This window comes from Euprymna scolopes, chromosome 25 (assembly GCF_053919585.1).
Source record: "Euprymna scolopes isolate OS-2025 chromosome 25, ASM5391958v1, whole genome shotgun sequence".
Classification (NCBI taxonomy): domain Eukaryota; kingdom Metazoa; phylum Mollusca; class Cephalopoda; order Sepiida; family Sepiolidae; genus Euprymna; species Euprymna scolopes.
Window position 1 is genome coordinate 15,069,167 of NC_136506.1, and position 14,990 is coordinate 15,084,156.

Sequence of the window (14,990 nt, forward strand, 5' to 3'; positions counted from 1 at the left end):
ACCTAAACGTACATTCCATGAACAAAGTTTCTTTCTTAGAATTGCACACCTGTGGAACTCTGTTTCGTTTCCCAGCTTTCCAACTAACTACAATATGGTTGTCTTCAAGTCCAACATAAACAAGTTCTTGATGAACAATCCCCATTAAGTAATATAATTTACCAAATTTCTACTAGTAAGGATTACTAAGATATTGTCCCATTGATTACCGTACACCCAATAACCCTTATCATACCATATCAGCTCGTAAAGCAGACACAGAAAAAAAGATCATAATTTTGGTTAGGAGAGGAATTCAGATAAGTAACCAAAAAAATGTTCGAATTATTTGTAAAATAAATAAAATAAAACTTAAAATTTAGTTCTAAGTTATACCGTGTAATTTATGCAGGTCAAATAGTCTTCTAATATTTGATTAAAATTAGAAAGGTGTCACAAATATTATTTCCCATTCGAATGAAACCTTTGAATTGTATGTTTTATTTTGCAGTATAATGACTCGTGCAAGATTTATGTGTGTTTGAACCCGACAAAAAACAAGACTTCGCTCATCGATAGCTAAATTCCACTCGTTCTTGTTCGTCTTGCAAAATAAGTTCGGACTGATTTTGCTGACAAGAAGCCAAGTAGTATAATCTTTTGATAAGATTTGTTAGTTGGATTCAAGGTCAAATCTTATGGACAGTGCAGGAAGAAACACGAATAAAAATCAGTTTGACAATGAATTATCGGTTTTACAATTCCCATTGACTGGAATAATAATTTCGGGTGATTAATTCCCATCAAATCAAGAGAGTTCATAATTGAATTCGTCATCAATCCCATAGTTTACTAGACGATTTAAAGGACGTTTAATTACATTCAATGATACGGAAACCCATTTTTTTTTTAGTTGTCGCCGTTTTGATGCCTTGCGGCAACTGATTTTATAGAATTCAAAATACCGCCAAAAATGAAACTCTTGTCTTCCGGTGAAAGGTTTGGCGCCGACCAATCAGCGGTCCTGTCTTATTCTGATATTTCTAACAAAGGGCCGTAGTTTAGTGATCTCTGGCTAGAGTATTCCAGTAATAATCTAGCTTACATAGACTGAAACGTTATGCGAAGAACACTCAAGATGAGAACAGTAGTCCGAAGAATCCAACTTATCCAAATGGACACACATTAGGTTTTATTTATTAAAAAAGCAAAAGTTTTAAGAGTAGGGACATCTGCTTCGGATTGTATGTGAATAAGACGTGATTTGGTGTATGAGTCTTTGTGAATGCATGTATATGTATGTGCTTGTGCGTCAGTATATACGCATAGAAGTGTTGGTTAGTGGATGCATATATTCACATGTACGCGTGGTTCTTTGTGTGCGTGCAAGGTCGTAAATATAAATCAGAAATAGTCGTTATTTCATTGTTTTTCTTTTTGTTTTCTTTATACAAACAAACAAACCCAATAACAAAAATGGACCGCTACTACTACTGCTACTTCTACTATAATTGTATGAGTCTTGGTATGAGGATGAAGGCATGTGCGTCTGTTGTTATTCATATGAACATGCATTATTTCTTATTTAACAACATATTTTTGAAGTATAAGGTCATCTGTGTGTGAATATAGAGATGTAATACATGATTTTGTGCGTGCAAGGACATGAATAAGGGAAGGGGTTATTTTTTTAATTGTTTGTGTGTGTGTGTGTGTGTGTGTTTTTTTTTTTTTAAATACAGACAACAAATCCAAATAACAAAAAAAAAAAAAGGGAGAGAATTCCTCTCCAATAAAATAAGTAAATTTTTTACCTACTTTCCATCTGACACAATCACCTTTAAAAATCATGGCTTTAATAGGTTTTCAGATATGCTGAAAACGAATATCGCATTTACATTTGCCGCAAAACGAGTAGTTTTCAGGATATAAAGCAATGTAATTCCTTCATAAAGCACGTCTAGGTCACTAGTGGCCATTTTGTTAGCACAAGAGCGCATAAGTTCTATGCGATATTCGTTTTCAGCATACCCGAAAACCTTTTAAAGTCGTAATTTTAAAGGTGATTGTTAAAGCGGATAGTAAGTAAAAATGTACAAAAAAAAAACCCAAACAAACAAACAAAAAAAAAGCACTTATTCTGCCAATTATACCAAACGCAAAAAAAAATCTAACCTGCAAATTTTCCTGCTAACAGGTATGAGGGGTGCAGATACAGTCACTGAAAAAGCTAAAACGCGTGAAATAAACGCAGAAGGTAAATATGTTTTGTTACAGATGCACGTGAATATCTGTTGGCACAGGTGTGACATGTTTCACCTGAACGATGCAGTTATCCCCACCCACCCCTGCCCCCTCCATGTTTTCTTGGTTGTAGCCTGTTATTTTACTGTTCACACTAAATCTAGTCCCCCGCCTCTTTCTTTTTATTGTGTTCTGGATGAAATTGATTATCTGTTAGGTTTCTGTCCTCCCACAGGTGACGTATATTTTTAGCCCTCACTTTTAGTGGATTTTTTTTCGAAATCACCATGTCGATGTAGTCTGTACTCAATGCAAATGCCTATGTCTATATATATACATATATATATATATATATATATATATATATATATACATATATATACACGATATTTATATATTTATGCGATATATATATACACGATATTTATATATTTATGCGATATATATATATATACACATATATATACGGTATATTATATATATACATATATATATATATATATATATATATATATATACGGTATTTTATATATATACATATATACGGTATATTATATATATACATATATCCGGTATATTATATATACATATATATATATATATATATATATATATATATATATATATATATATCGTAATACGGTGTGTGTATATATATACGGTACATATTATACGTATATATATATATATATATATATATATATATATATATTTATATACGGTATATATTATATATATACGGTATATATATATATATATCTACGATATATATTATATATATACGGTATATATTATATATATATATATATACGGTATATATATATATATATTATATATTATATATATCGTATATTTATATGATATATATGCATGTATATATGTGTACACGAAATATTAGGGTTTTTTTTATCACTATGTGTTGTGTTTTATATTTTTAGAACAAAATCTATGTCAGCTATTATTTTTTTTTTCCACTCCGAATTTTAATATCTATTCGAGATCTTTCTTAAATCTTTTTAAGGAAACGTAATTAAGGCACGAGCATTCGATTGTCGTTGGTTTCTTTCCACCGAATGCTAGAAACTTCAAAGGACTACAATGCAAAGGTGTAACGGATCGATAGAAACTAAAGCAAATGAAAGACATATAACGATGGGATCATCTATAAAAATGTTATCGATGACATTTTACTATTCATTCAAATATAGACTCCTTTCTAATTAAAATAGAATTAAAATGGGACACTCAAGAACAAAACCAATGAATAGCAGTCAATACGAACTACCTCGTTCACATATATATAAGAAAAATGATTTTTATTTACAACAGTTATTATTGGCTATAGATGTGCAGTACAGACTCTCTTTTTAGTTGCCCAAATCATCATGTAGTCAGTTAACAATAGTTTTATCAACGTGTGATTAAAGTTCATATTTTTAGAGAATGCCCAGAAATATTTTGTACATATTCAGTGAAGACAGTTCGAAATAAATCCTGTGTCAGAATAAAAAAGAAAAACTCGGAATGTTCACGGTTACTTGGTAAGTCAGAAATTCCTGGTGTTGTGTTAGTTAAGTCCCTTGGACAAATCGGAAGTTAGAAAAAGTTACTTCCCTTGGACATTTTTACTGTCATGGCGACTTTTGTAAATAAAGGCTGTTTTTCTTTAACTCTCATTCTCTTCTTATCCATTCCGCATCACAACCATCTTATGGCATTAACCCTCCCCAACATGTCCACTAGTAAAGGTAATCATTTACATGCGTTAACTCTAGGGCGCGCGAAATCCATGGTAAAACCTTTTTACATCTTACGATGGAGCGAGAAGCAAATAAAGTGAAACGGTATTTATAGTCGGGATTACAACGTTCTACTAAATTCTGGACTTTTTTCGGTATCCATACGCACAAAGACCAAAGTTAGTCTGCATATTATTTGTACCAGATTGAGATGAAGAATGCATTAAACACTACACTATTTAAAATAAAATAAAAAAATTTAATTACAATTTCAAAATATTTATGACAGTCTCCCTTGACGTAATAACATACCTGTTCTCTCGTTCTCTCTTTTACTTATTTACATTACATTTAAATCTGCACTTCTTTTATAATTCACTTTTTTATGGAATACATAACCATTCCAGCCAACCGTCTAAAACATAGACAAATGAAAAGTTTGTATTGTGATAAACAAGATAATAACTGTATCAGTATTTTAGTAATACATATATATTAGTGATGGGAAGTTCCAATATTTTTCTCGATTCTGATACAATTACCGATTCCGATACAATTACTGATTCTGTACTAAATTCCCGTTTCTGATACAATTACCGATTTCATACCAGATTAAAATCCCGATTCCGATACAATTACTGATTCTGTACTAAATTCCCGATTCCGATACAATTACTGATTCTGTACTAAATTCCCGATTCCGATACAATTACTGATTCTGTACTAAATTCCCGATTCCGATACAATTACTGATTCTGTACTAAATTCCCGATTCCGATACAATTACTGATTCTGTACTAAATTCCCGATTCTCATACAACTACCGATTCAATACTAGATTCCCGATTCTGATACAATTACCGATTCCAATTCCGATTCTTTGCAAATCTCTAAATATTTAACTATAAAGTTATTTTTTCCTGATTACCGTAAGAACACATGTTTAGTGTGCAGATATTTTCTCAAGGATAAAAACACACTTATGTGCGGATGACATCTTAGTTTTATTGGTAGTTTGAAATATTTATTTTATCATTACTACTACAATTTAAAAATGAAAATTAAAATTTACAAATAAAATTTTATTCAACAGAATACTCCAAAAACAATTTTCAAAGTCATTATTCCGCAGAGTTTCAAAGAATGCCACTCTTGCTATTTTCCTCATCAGAGGACAGTAAGAAATTAGCAAATTATAATTGTAGCAAAGCTAGAATTTGCTGGTTGATGCGTTAGATGAAACAACAATTGATGATATTTAGTCATAAATTGTAAGAAAAACAGTTAATATATATATATATATATATATATATATATATATATATAGATATATATATAGATATATATACATGAAACAATTGGATATATATACATGAAACAATTGGATATATATATATATATATATATATATATATATATATATAAATTTGTTTTTGCGATACATTTTGAATTCAATTATTTATACGAAAGTACATTTTACTTAAATGCGTGTTGGGAATAATTTTTCCTTTGACCAATTTGGTACCCTCAAATGGGGAGCGGCATATATATTGTTTTTTTGAAATATAATTATTCACTGACACATGTTTGCCACTCTGATGAGCGTAGATGACGAAACACGTGTCAGTGGATAATTATATTTAAAAAAATATATATAATATATATATATACATATATATGTATATATATATATATATATATACATAAAATTATCAACTATTTCTAAATACTATCTATATCACACAAAGATAATAGATGTTCGATTATAGATAAAATGGTGTATATGATATTTATCTGTTGCAAATAATTCTGGATAAGTTATTTAGTATAAATTCCCTTTTTTGGGAGACTGACTTCCGGCTCGTGGACCAATTTGTATGTGTTATACGTTGTTATACAAGCATGCAACACGATTAGATAATGCAAAAATGATTGTTGTCTTCAGAGAGTAAATGGCACCCGTTTTTTTAAAGCATGATTGCTAGTCCTCAAACACATGTGAGTGTTACTCTTTCTTTCTCTTAATATATATATATATATATATATATATATATATATATATATATATATATATATATCTTCAAATATGTTAAGGTGATGTTTACACCATCCTCTGTACAGTACAGGAAATGACTCATCACTGTAAGTCTTTGCATAGAACCTATTCTTCAATAAATGTTCCCTTATATTAGAGTTTTTGGTCTGGGAGTGCCTGCCAGTATTTAGAATTACAGATAATGCTAGGAACATGCTGAGAAATTCACAGCTCTAATCAATAAATGGTACACCCTCACATGCTCGGCTTCACAACTTTCATTGTCAGTTTAAAGCCAGTTGGAGGGGGGGCAACAATAAAAAAACAGATGAGAAATTTTCCTAGCAATGTCCGTGGTTTCAACCAGGCACTCCCAAAACAATGATTTTTGTCGCAGGAAACATTTATTGTCGAATGAGTCATCTGGCAAAATTCACATGTTTTAGGCGTTTTATGTACTGCACAGAGCACTGTCTACACATCAGATTTATATATATATATATATATATATATATATATATATATAAATTATTTCCACAATAAAACAATGCTGCAGCTCACTCAAACCATGAAATTCACAGACCAGAAGTCCTAGGCTTAATTATCGTGTGTTGGTGTGGCTCAGGTGGCAGGTTACTCGCTTCGCATGCAAGTGAATCCTGAGTTCGGATATGTCTATTGATGCTACCAAAAGTAAGAGAAACTCGGGTCTAAGAATTCCATCCTGGAACTTACATGGTTTGTTTGTGCTGCAAATTTAGTCGTAGAAATAATTATATATACATACATATATATATATATATATATATCCGATATCACATTTAATATATATATATATATATATATATATATATATATATATATATATATAAAGGTCATATTATCATTTCTGTCCTGATTTTAATTCTCTAAAATTTATTAACAATTGGAAATGTCTAATGAAACTAGATAATATTCATATATTATGATGAAATGTTAATTTTACAGGAAATATTAATTAAGATTTCACTATTGAAAGCCTTTGAAAATTATATCATCCAAGGAATACTTGATGCAACTAATAAAAAATAATAACGTTATTCACAAACTCTTCATTGTCAAAATTGAAAACATTTCTAATTAAAAAAAGAAAAGGATAGATAATAATACGTAGACACAGCAACCTAGAAACAAATGGCTGCTGAGTTCGGGTTTTATGTAAAAACTGAAATTGAAACAAATTCTTTCTCCACATGTAACTTATAAAGATAATTGTTTGTAAGCAAAGTTTGCTTCACTCAATAAAGAAAAGCGTTTTTTCGTATTGAACATTTCCATCTCCAACCATCAACTGACTGTGGGTAACGGTTCAATACACATGCTAGATTACAGATTTCAAACCTCCAAGAATTAACTCTTAAACAACGCTTGGCAATTCATTGAATGATTTTCAAAGTGTCAGACAAGTTCACGAAAAGTTAGGATATTGTTATTTCTTCAGTCCACATGAAACTAGTGTCATAAGCATCTTTTACAAGACTTGTTGGACGTAATCTTAGAACTCGGCAGCCATTTTCCCTAAATTATACATTTTTCCAAGGAGATGATGAAGAATTTTATATACGGCATAATCACGTTGACACACCAGTTCCCATTAGATCTCCAAAGTTAAGCAACGTTGAACCTGGTCAGTACTACAAATGGGTGACCATATGGGAATTCCGGGTTCTGTATGTGCTCTCCGTTTATCTCTATATTGTTTCCAGTCGTCCTGGACTTCTCCTTATTATTGAACTCAGTGACGATTCATGAGAGATGCTGTTGGTTATTGTGCAACCCTTGCCTCAGGAGTACACGCGCAAGTACCCTTACATGAGGTATCCATTGTCTTTTGAGAATGAACGGAGGCGATGATAAACAGTTGGGAAAGCTTTCATTTTCAATCCTGCTGCTTGGTTTTCTTTAAGTGATGACATAAGATTCCCTAAAATAGCAGGACGCCCGGGTCGATTTTATCTTGAAAGGCGACATCTCTAATTTTGATTATTGCCAACCATCTTCTGTATGTTCTTAGATGCTATAAGTGAGTGAATATTTTCGAACCCTTTTCACTGCATAGTTCCATAAAGTATTATGTGCATCAGGAGAGAGTTAAAAAATGATGCAGGGTTTATCGGATCGGACCTATGAAAACTGGCTCAAAAAGCTAAACAGTATCTCCCTTGAGCCCTGCTTTTATTTTAACCTACATTCTCCTCACTGGTCATTATGATATACCTTGGGACCTATTATTCACTCCTACACCAGAAATAAATTTATATAGATGCTACAAGAAACTAGTTCACTGTCGATTTTGATTGAACCAACGGAGGATTGCTTTCTCAATCAGAATCCTTGAACCTTTGAATGGACTTCTAAGTGAGGAAATTAATGCACCAATTCAAGGTGAATTTAATGCGGGACTTCTGTACCCTCTTCTAATAGTTCTAATACTTTCTCCCAGCGGTGCAATTGAAGCAAAACTATTTTATTTTCTCCGAATGAATTGAATTAAAAAATGTTCACTGTCTACTATTATATTTTAAAGGCTTTAAACTGTGAATTTTTAAATAATTCTTCCTATAAAATACTATAATACTGTAATAGATTTAAATGTGAACAAATACATATATGCGATTTATAGTCGCAAATTTTTATCGCTTCATTTTTCATTGGGAAAATGTTCGTTAATAAATTATAAAAGAAAGCAGTTGTTTCGGCCGATACTGGTGTATATATATATATATATATATATATATATATATATATATGCATGAATTTTGGTATACAGACTTTTGTCATTCATTCATTATATTGCTCTGTAATTACATTGAGCTTCTTAAATAAAGATTCGTAGATATATATATATATATATATATATATATATATATATATATATATATATATATATATATATATATATATAAGCTATATAGGTGTTTTTGTTATTCAGGAACACGGGCACTCATCAGTGCTAAAATATACACAAAAAGCACAAAATAAAATAATAAATATATGCGAATATTATAAATTCTATCCGACATTCCCTGTTAAATATCAGAGAATTCTAATCCAGACAGAACTCATTATATATATATATATATATATATATATATATATATATATATATATATATATATATATAAACGTATATATATATAAACGTATATATATAAACATATATATATAAACATATATATATATATAAACGTATATATATATAAACTTATATATATATAAACGTATATATATATAAACATATATATAAACGTATATATATAAACATATATATATATATAAACGTATATATATATAAACTTATATATATATACAAACGTATATATATATAAACATATATATAAACATATATATATATAAACATATATATATAATCATATGTGGCTGTTATATATATATACATATATATATATATATATATATATATATATTTATATAAAATCATTTATTGTTCATTGTTACATGTGGATGTATGTGCTCTGTGTATATGTTAGAAGAATGGTAAGCTTCCCAATTTCTGTAGATGTCGTTTTGAGAATTTCATTTTTTTTCACCCTCAGCATGTTGTCGTAGCATTTTCTATTTATACATGGACTTCCCGTTCTTTTGTGTTGTAAAATTTTTTTTTAATGTTTTTTACCTCTGTTTTTAAAAGCAAAATGTTTATTATTATTATTTATTACTTTTTTTTGTAAAAACTTAATTCTAAAAAAAAAAAATTGCCAGACGGAGGATATATTCACATACTAGTTAAGATACACCAAATATCCTGAGTCATTACGATTTTCCTGAAAGTTGACCATATTTTGTTATTTTGTAGAAGCATAAACATAGTCGCCTTCATCTATGAAATTCAAACAGGGAAATAAAATCTCGGAGCTTAAAAAGAAATAACTCATAAGTTAAATGAAAACTCGCTCCCCTTTTTAAACACAGTTGATGGTAATAATTAAATTAAATTATATTAAATGCAAATTAAATGAAAAAAATTAAATACACAAACTTATATAATATTTCCAAATAGAATACTTGAAACAATTCTATTACTAATTTCCATTAAAAGTTTGGAGTTACTTATTAAGGCAGATTTTCTTTAATGTAATATGCAAATGAGATAATCTCTTGAATGTTAATTCCTGTGGAATAAAAAGTATATATAGAAATCATGCGGAAATAAAATTATATAAAAATCCATGAAATCTGTGAAAAAGTGTACCTATTGTATATATTTACCAAATGGTGAACAAGCCAACATACAGAAATACGACTATTATAATAGATGTAGTAATACGTTAATAATTTCGAAATGACAAATAGATAACTTTGCTTTTAATTGAAATTCAAACATAGTTTTATAATTATATATCGACTTATTTTCTAGAGATTAAAATCAACCTTTCTTTAAAATAATTATAGATTTAGAAAAAAATGGGGTTGTTGCCCAGCTTAAATATTTAAAAATATAAAAATACAAAACAGCACGAAAATGTCATATTCCAAAAATCATTAACTGATCAATTAGATTTTTATGTAGGAAATCATATTTTTTTTTAACAATTTACTATTAATCGTAGGCATTACAAGGCTGGTTTTAATCTTCGTTTCTGGCGATTACGAATGGGGAGGTAACCAATGATAAATTTTAAAGATGGCGGAGCGAGACATGCCACCCTCGCCTTTTAGTAAAATTTGTACACCATAAAACTGTTGCTACATTTTTGTTCTTTAATTAGGTTGAATTCTGGACAAGTACCTGCTTTTGTTCAATTAATAATTTCATGACCAAACGATATTTTAATAATTCGATTTTAATGTCAAGATTTTATTTAAAAATAGCAATGTAGAAAAGAAAATAAATGCGCAGGTGACAACGAGAAAAAAAAAAAACGCCAAACAAAACGAAAGTGAAAAGGATCCCTGATTTAATACATCAATGTTAGGAGAGTAAAAATTGCCTCCTCTTAGGTTTACTTTTGTCGTTTAGTCCTCAGATTCCATGTACGACAGAATCACGTCGACACACCGGTTCTCGTTAGAAAAGCGAAGTTCAGCAACGTTGAGCCTGATGACAATTTGGGAATTCTAGGCGTTGTATGTACTCTCCGCTAACCCGGCATTGTTTTCAGTTGTCCTTTACACACACACACACACACACACACACACACACACACACACACACACACACACACACACACACATATATATATAATTATGATTAGTTTTGTTTAGAAAAAAAATCCAGCAGAGTGCTCAATTAAAAGGAAAATCCGAAAATAAGAGCGTATTTATATTTTGTGTACAGAAAGTTGTTAGATGAGATAAGTCATTGGTACCGTCGGGCAAGCCCGATAATTAGGCCCGTTTAAGATATCCATATCAAGCTCTCTTCAACCAATACTCATCTTCCCCTATTGCAGAAATATCGCACATAGGTAAAGGTGACAGACTATGGATATCCACCGTAAGGGTGCCTGCACATGAAATTTTTGTAGCAAGACGTTTGCAATCTCTAACCATACCTCTCTTGAGTTGACATCATTTAATACCAGTCGCAAGTGAAGAACATATATATATATATATATATATATATATATATTCACATGCCACTTGTATTTATATATATATATATTCACATATATATATATATTCACATGCCACTTGTATTTATATATATATATGTATATATTCACATATATATATATTCACATGCCACTTGTATTTATATATATATATATATATATATATATATATATATATATATATATATATATATATATATATTCTTCACTTGCCACTGGTATTTAATGATGTCAACTCAAGAGAGGTGTGGTTAGAGATTGCAAACGTCTTGCCACAAAAATTTCATGTGCAGGCACCCTTACAGAGGATATCTTGGTTTCCGAGTCAGAATCGATCAAAAAATCTTTCCGTTGTCTGGTTTCGGACTTTGAAGTAGTATTTCCTTTTTTTTTTAAGTTGCTTCCATCAAAAGGTCTCATGCCTTGTCTGGAGCGATTCTCACAAACAAAAAATGCGGTTCATAGCCCTCACCTTCTCTTAGAGCGATGTTTCTTACAAGGGGGAAAGAATTGCTGTTTTCTGTCGATCTAACACTACTAGCTAATTTTTTTTTTACTTTGAAGTTGCATTTTTTAGCTCCTTACATTAAATGGCTTCATGCCGTGTCTAGTGTGATTTACATAAAAAATATCACATTCAGCATGTATTCTGTAGCAGCAGCGGCAATTCATGTATGCAAATAACCAAGCTGTGGGACAAGGTGACGTCACAGCGAAGGAAGAGAAGAGTAAGAAAGAGGAAAGCATATATTTGAAACCACCTGGCAGCAACAGCGACTTGGAAGCATGTGTCTGTGCAAGGGGAACATTTAAAACAACATGCAATCCGAGCTTTTAACAAAAATGGTCAGCCGATCGTGTACCATAAAGCGAGCAGCAGACATAGTAGCTGGTTGTAGCTATGGACTGGGAAACAGGTAATTTACCCAAAAGAAATGCAGTGATGCACCCATATTGTTGCTGACTTGGAAAATTATGTGTCCATGGTTTGATGATTAAACGACCGTTAATAAATGCCTTCTGTTTCAACTGAAAAAACTCGAGTAAAATTTCTTTGTTTCTTGTCTGCATACAACATGTTGAATCCGAGTGAAAATGTAACCCCTGCATTACAAGTTTAAGGTATCTTTTACATACTGGCATGTGTTGGACGACTTTGAGAAATTAGCCACCTCATCTTTGACGAGATCTTTATCGATTGCTACTCTCTTAAGTCTGCCCTTATGACCTTCTCGCATATTACTGTCACACTGGTAACCATGCTGCCTCAACTGTCTTTACAGTTAGTTGTTAATATAAGAAGCAATTCTTGGTATAAAATACTTGTAAGGAAGAAAGATATTTTGCGATTGTTTAACAAGAATCCATCAGTATTGAATTTTAGTCACAAAGCAATGATAGAAACTCGGGAAAATAACCTTCAGTCTGTAGTGAAATGGGGCTGTAAGTCAATGTTTACATTTAATGCTACTAAGAGTAAGCTTCTTTCCATTAACAACTACAAAAAAGCCTCAGTTATTGTCATGACAAATAACACCCTACTCGAAAGGTTATTCTTCAAACTCCTTGGCTTAACATTTACAGACAACACGAATCGAAACAAATACATTGAGGACATTGCCAAACCTGTTGCAAAGAAGGTAGGCTCCCTCTACTATACTAGAAAATTACTCACACCAGTGAGCATTCTATATCTTTACAAAGCTACCGTTCGTCCATGCATGGAGTATTGTTGCCACATCTGGGCTGGTGTATCTGCCCTTAATCTTTCACTTTTAGACAAAGTCCCAAAGAAAAAACAAAAAAACACACAATTAATAAGTTCAACATTATCGACCAAGCTTCAACAGCTGCTGTAATGTTGTATCACTGTCTGCCTTACAAGTAGTTTAACGGTATGTGCTCTAATGGACTCATAGCACTTGTGCCACCTTGACGTACATACTCCAGGCTAACTTGACAAACAGCAAAATCCCACCCCTTCATTGTTGAGGCCCCTTGGCGCCAGAATGCCTTTTACTCTAATAGTTTCTTCCTTCGGACTGCTAAACTTTGGAATTCCCTCCCTGTTTCCTGCTTTCCTAAGTGTACTAGCCTACAGAAGTGAACAGACATCTATCTGTTTCCTGCTTTCCTAACTGTACTAGCCTACAGTGTGAATAGACATCTATCTGCTCAATTCTGTACAGTCCCCTGTTAGACACGATAACAAATGTTAACCCTTTACGTTTCAAGTGGCAATATGTCTTGTTTCGGACGAAAAACAGTAAAAAAAAATTTTTTTAATTTTTTTAAATTGAAAATCGCAGGCTTTATCAGGGTTTAACTTCCATTATATTTTTTTCTTTTTTGCATAATTATCCCAAAATGAAAATAAGATGATAGAAATAATAAATAAAAATGTTTTATTCACAGAAACAAGTTTGTTGGTTAATGTAGTGGCTGGATGTGTGATGATAAATTGATTCGTTTGGAGTTTAGTTTCCTGCAACAAGCACCAATGGCTGATCTCTTTGATCTCATGCCATTCTCACCAAACGGAAGTAACTTGGCCCCTTAAAATTCTGGACCATCGAAAGTATTGGTGCCTTAAGATTCTTTGGGAAGATCAGCAGAGATTGTTTCTGAATGTCCCAAAAACCAAATGTATGCATGTGATTCCCCTTAACAGCCATCACTTTTATCTCTTCTAATTAAAATGCACCAATCGAACTTGTTCCGGACTTAAAATATCTCCATTAATTCACATAGCCTGGTTATGATATTGCTACGCGTGTTGACCTCGTGTGTGGCACAATCACCCCTCTCAACAAAATCTCGAAAGCTGTTATCAAGAAAGATATCTGACTTTGGGAACGAACAATCACTTCGTTTCTAATAAAATCGACCTACGATGCAATGGTGAATCTTGTACGATGGAAAGTAGAAAATGATGATAAATTCAGATGTGGGGAAAGAGCAACCCTCAAACATATTCTATCCAACCGATTAAATTGACACACATGGAGGCATAACCAAATCTTGAAAGTAATACAAAACAAGTTTAACTAAGGAGAATTTACTGAACTGCTTGGCCTTCGGGACAAGATCAAAGTGTAGTATCTGCCCGGCCGTACTGCAAGCAAAGACCATATGTGGGGGAAACCCCACATATAAGACCTTGGTCAATGTAGGGGCAACCCTTCATCACAATTGTCACTATCCAGCTCCCCTACCCCCTGGGAAGTTGGTCCCCATTTCCCCTTCACTCCTCACTTTAAAAATCGGTCTTGTGCCTAATTTGCTCAGTGGGGGAGCAAATAAATACCTCAAAGTGTAGTATCTGTTCTTCAGATGCTGCACTTCAATTTCTTGTTCTCTGTCAGTGGAGAAAAAATC

The 14,990-nt window shown here is 31.7% G+C and overlaps 1 protein-coding gene across 19 annotated transcripts in view; it reads left to right on the forward strand.

Annotated features, from left to right (window-relative positions):
* LOC145247280 (suppressor of lurcher protein 1-like) overlaps positions 1 to 14,990 on the forward strand; it is a 1,714,203-nt gene that overhangs the window by 1,297,377 nt on the left and 401,836 nt on the right. For 8 of the 19 annotated variants that reach the window (XM_080108885.1, XM_080108891.1, XM_080108890.1 and 5 more), the window contains one exon: positions 2,177 to 2,236. The exons of the other annotated variants lie outside the window; for them this stretch is intronic. In XM_080108885.1, coding sequence (XP_079965011.1) covers positions 2,177 to 2,236 — 60 coding nt within the window. The remainder of the gene's footprint in view (positions 1 to 2,176; positions 2,237 to 14,990) is intronic. 19 annotated transcript variants of the gene reach the window in all.